At 43.4% G+C, this 5,277-nt stretch overlaps 1 protein-coding gene across 2 annotated transcripts; it reads right to left on the minus strand.

The window, feature by feature from the left end:
• Positions 1 to 1,497: 1,497 nt before the first annotated feature.
• LOC124250948 (T-cell surface glycoprotein CD1a-like) lies at positions 1,498 to 4,381 on the minus strand. 2 transcript variants are annotated; one of them, XM_046683285.1, is made up of 6 exons: positions 4,233 to 4,381; positions 3,651 to 3,917; positions 2,663 to 2,941; positions 2,164 to 2,442; positions 1,730 to 1,823; positions 1,498 to 1,563 (listed from the first exon to the last, which is right to left on the minus strand). In XM_046683285.1, the coding sequence occupies exons 1-6, from the start codon at positions 4,291 to 4,293 to the stop codon at positions 1,521 to 1,523; spliced, it is 1,023 nt and encodes a 340-aa protein (XP_046539241.1). In that variant the 5' UTR covers positions 4,294 to 4,381; the 3' UTR covers positions 1,498 to 1,520. The 2 variants fall into 2 exon arrangements, with proteins under 2 accessions (XP_046539241.1, XP_046539242.1); XM_046683286.1 differs by lacking the exon at positions 3,651 to 3,917.
• Between the last annotated feature and the right edge of the window lie 896 nt (positions 4,382 to 5,277).

Raw genomic sequence — 5,277 nt, forward strand, 5'->3', positions numbered from 1 at the left:
CGAAACCCTGGGCCACCAAAGTGGAATGCGTGAACTTAACCACTCGGCCATGAGGCTAGTCCCAGTGCTTCTCAAATTTTAATGTACCTATGAATCCCCTGCTGATTTTTATAACTACAAATGATGATTCAAAAGCTCTGAGGTGAGGGCCAAGATTCTGTATTTCTAACAAGCTCCAAGGTGATAACTCTGCTGCGTGTCCCTGAACCACACCGAATAGCAAGGGCCTACATCCTGCTTTCTTCTTTTTGTTTAGAATACTGGGAGCAATAGGTTCACTCCAATAGGTCTCTATAGTTAAATAATAAGAATGGTCAGATGAAAGGTTTCGTTTCTCTTCAGGGGCTCAGAGAAGTCACAAAGGAACTAGGAAAGTGTGAGTCCCTTGGCCAAGTGAGAGGACTTTTAACAAGGAAATCATCAAATGTGTCAATTTTTACAAAGATTTCAGGAAGAAAAATAATAAGAAAAGACTATAAATTTGGCATAAATTCAACACAGGTTTTTATTGAGAACATACTACATGCAGGTAAGACTTTGCCAAGGATACAAATATTAAAAAGACAGGGAGGAGGGGCCGGCCTGGTGGGGTAGCACACGTTCCGATTCGGCGGCCTGGGGTTCACCAGTTCGGATCCTGGGTGCGGACATGGCACCGCTTGGCAAGCCATGCTGTGGTAGGCGTCCCACATACAAAGTAGAGGAAGATGGGCATGGATGTTAGCTCAGGATCAGTCATCCTCAGCAAAAAGAGGAGGATTGGTAGCAGATGTTAGCTCAGGGCTAATCTTCTGCAAAAAAACAAGAAAAAAAAAAAAAAGACATGGAGGGACTGGCCCAGTGCTACAGTGGTTAAGTCGGCACGTTCTGCTTTGGTGGCCCAGGGTTCGCCGGTTCAGATCCCGGGTGCAGACCTCCATATGACTTGTCAGGCCATGCTGTGGCAGGCATCCCATATATAAAGTAGAGGAAGATGGGCACGAATGTTAGCTCAGGGCCAGTCTTCCTCAGCAAAAAAGAGGAGGATTGGCTGTGGATATTAGTTCAGGGCTAATCTTCCTCAAAAAAAAAAAAAAGACATTGACTTTGCTCTCAAAAAGCTTAAAAATTATAAGGGAAAAAAGGATCAAAATACCTGCAAACCAAGGCAGGAAGTGAGGATTACATTTGGCAAAGAACAATTCAAGTGTGCTGGGAGTTCAGACAAGGCAGAGATTGCTTCACTTGTGAATCAGGGAAGGCCCTCTGGCACAAGGGACATCTGAAATGGGCCGGAAGACCCATTAATATTTGAATATGTGGAGGTAGCTAGGACCTCATCCATTCAGAGTTATAATTTGAGTTTTAAGTCCCAGAGCCGAGGGTAGAACAACAAATCCTCCAAAATTACATTTAGCCTATATTGGCAACAGACAAGCAAACGACAGCAACAACAACAAAAAGCTGTACAAGGAGAATTGAAAGAATGTCAACACAGTGCTGTGTTTAGATACTTACTGAGCCCCTGCAATGCTGGGATCTCATTCCAAAGGGAGACATGTCCTTGGAAATTCACAGTGCGTCCTGTCAAGAACAAAGATGGAAATCAGTCTGCATGACGTGGAGGTGGGAAGTGAGGAGTAAGAAGGAAGGGGACTGGGAGGAGAAATGAGGAGAGAGAAAATTAAAAACATGAGAAGAGAAGAGGGGAGTGGGGAAAGATTGGGAGGGATGGATACAAAGAACTCACCCACGTTTCCTAAGCCAAAAGGCCAGACCTGTCAGAAGCACCAGGGGCAATATCAAGAAGAACAAGAAGATAAAGCCCATGGAGCTGTGATGTTCTGTGGATTTGGGAGGAAATGAGGGTGTCAATTCAAATCCACTCTCTGTTTTACTGCATTTCCCTGGACATCTTTTGTTCGATTGAGTGTCTGCCTCATCAATTTCCTTTCTTCCTATTTCTTCACTCATCCCTCTTTAGAGATGAATCCTTCATCTAACCCTCAGCATCTTCCTACATCTGCATGTCCTTCATGTTCCAATTTTCTATTTCTTTCATAACTTACTTTTATTTCTTTTGAGTCTGCTGTCACTAGAATCCCAAATTTTTCATCTGACTCTCCTGGTCTGCTTGAGGACCACCTACTCCTATTCCCAGCTTGCACCCCAGTTCTTTCTTACCCCAGTAGAGGATGATGTCCTGGCCTTCTAGACTGCTGTGTCTCACCCGGCAAGACAGGTCAGATGTCTCAGTGGCTTGCACATCTAAGGACGCCCGAAGATACCATGTCCCATCAGCATTGGGCAAGATGTCACTTCGCTGAGTGCCCGGATGCTCCTGCTCACCCCTCATCCACATCACCCAAATAGACTTTGGGTGGAAGCCAGAAGTGTGACAAATCAGCATCAGATGCCCAGGACCAGGACTGCGGCCAGTGGACAGCCAGGCCTCTGGCTTTACTGCATAGGACAGGAAAGATATTCAGATGAGAACTCTAACACAGACTTAGAAGTTCAGATTTTCACATCAGTTTAGAGAGACACATCTTTCCAGCCTCTAGGAATCTGTCACCTATGATTTTCTTTTCCTCTTGGCTCCTTCTTAGGAAGGTTGGAAGGGGATGATGGGAAGGTATGATTTTAAAATAGAAAATTCTTAGAGTAAGGGTGCAGGACTGACCTTGTCGCTGGAGATATGACTTCCCTGCATCAAGAAGTCCCAAGAGGAAACGTTGACAGGTGTCACTGAGGATCCTGTGTATTATTTCCAGGGTTATTTGGTCTGAATTGAATAGTCGGCAGACATGCTGAGCCTTACTTCCACCATTCGGAGATGGCAACCATGAATTGCTCTGGAAGCTCAGGAAATCTGATCCTTGATAAGCAACCCGCATGTAGCCTACTGAACCTTTCCCAAAGTGCAGATCACAACCTCCTACCACCTGTAATTCAAAGGGATCTGGGGAAGAGGGGTTGTGAATTAGAGGAATGAGGGAGTGAAATAGATAAAATGAAATGAGTGGAAGCAAAAGACAATAGAAATAGAAAGGAACATTTAGGAAATTTGAGGGAATGGGGCAAAGTTTGATTTCAACAGAGGTTCAGAAAAAGAGGAATTAGTGTTAGGTGGAGATAGAGGAAGAGATGAATGACAAGAGGAAGGGGCCAAATTGTTCAAAGAAGGCAACTTGAATGCTGTGGGCAAGAAAATAAGTAGGACTGAGTGTGAGAGAGTTGCCATTATAATAATGTAGAATGAATGGAATGTGGTAGGTTACAATGAATGTGTCAACAGATTCCTGAAGAGATGAAATTGGGGAGAAAATCACATTTTAAGGAGTCAATCAAAGAGTGAGGAAGCTGAGAGTATCTGCTGAGAAGCCAAGGAAAGAGGTGGTCACAGGAAACCACTAATGGAAGATAATATGGCACAAGCCTGAAGTCAATGAGAGAGGCGTTTGTAAGTAAAAGAAGACTTGAAGCTTTTGTAAAGTCAGGATTTCAACTTTACACTCTGTCCTAAAGTGCGTATTTGCAGATTTATGGTGAGGGAAAGTAAGGTACAGAAGTGAATGAAGACGGTTTCCTCCAGGAAAAAGAAACTCATTGAAATACACACACACCACCCACCCATAACCCCACAGTGTGTAGAAGGAACGGGAACTCACATTCAAAACGCCATTGACTGGCATGGTTGCAAAATGCCTGAAGAAATCCAATGGAGAACATATGAAATAACTTTCCCAGTTCCATCAAATCCTTATTGCTGAAGTTACCCTTGGACCAGGGCCACAGGAAAATGATATTGCCAGAGTTGCTCTCCCACCCATGAGTCTGCAACTCGCCCAACCAGCCTGAGCCCAGATTTTGTATCCAAGAATGGTTGTAAAAGGATGAGATCTGGATGATTCGGAAGGATACTGGCTCATGGAAATCTGTAGTGAAAGAACAGATAAAATGAGGACAAAAACAGACATTGAGAAGGAGAAAGAATGGAGGAGTAAAGGTGCCAGAGAGGGGAAACTCAAAATCTCAAGCAAAGGGGATCCGTAGTTATATCAGGAGTCATTTCCTGCCACACAGCACCATGCTTTTTATTCACCCTTCAGAAGAGCACAGGGACCTGGTCAGGGACACTCAGAATGGAGCAAGGCTGACACTCTCACTCTCCAGGTATATGCTACACACACACAGACACACACACACAAAGACCCTCTTGCACCCAACCAGGCAGTTGCCAGAGTTCTTACCATCTTTATTGTCAACACCTGGGAGGAGAACTGCTAGCAACGGAAGTTGCAGGAACAGCATTTCATTTGCAGGTGTTCTTTCCTTCTCTCAGAAAATTTGGTCTTTAATTTCTGTTCTAAACAAACCTACCCCACAATACTTCTATTATGATTTCTTTTGACTACTTCTGTCAGAAAAACCTTTCCTTTAATCACTGTCTGCAAAAACAAAAATATGCTCTTTCCCTAAACCCTGAATCACCTATTCAACTCTCATTTCCCCTTTAGTTCTGTGAACCGCCTACTCAGAACCTCATTTCCCTTCAGTTCTCTGGATGGCCTACTCAGACTCATTGCCCGTGCAGTTCTGACTCTCCTCTTGGGCTTCCATCATTTTCACCTTCCCCCCATTCAATTCCTGTAGAACAAGTCTTGTGTGGCATTGAAAAGTCACTTTACCTCTAGGGCATTTTTTTCTCACTCATACAATTGAAACATGAAACTTAGTGGCTTCCCAGAACCCTAGATAATCTTCCCATGCCCCTGCTCTTTTCTGTCACTTTGCCCTTCTCTTACCTTTTTTAATGTTCCCCAAATATTCTCTTCCCCTGTCTCACCCCCACTCAACAGCATTCAGTTCTCTGACTTCTCATTGGTTGCTTTATTTGTTTTTTTCAGAATCCCTTTGATTGTCCTGTGAAGCAGTATAAATTATCACCAATTCTCCATTATTCTTAGGGAAGAACCAGTAGCCATCACAGAGACCACAGGGACATTGAAACACATAAAGGAAAACCTCCTCTGTTTGAGTCTCATTGGTAAATATTAACTCACCAAACAATCACTTAGCACCTGCTACATCCAAGCATCTTACTACACTCATGACTATACAGTGGTTGAAAATGAGATCACTTTATTCAAGGGACTTTGAGTCTACTTTGGGAGAAAAACAGTTAAACCAAGAATTATAAGTCTTGGTGTGCTGAGTTTTCTTATAATGTATAGACTCTCAAAACAAAAACGCGCATGCTTAAAACATTTTCTAAAGTTGTGATCCTTAACTGAT

This window comes from Equus quagga, chromosome 13 (assembly GCF_021613505.1).
Source record: "Equus quagga isolate Etosha38 chromosome 13, UCLA_HA_Equagga_1.0, whole genome shotgun sequence".
NCBI lineage: Eukaryota > Metazoa > Chordata > Mammalia > Perissodactyla > Equidae > Equus > Equus quagga.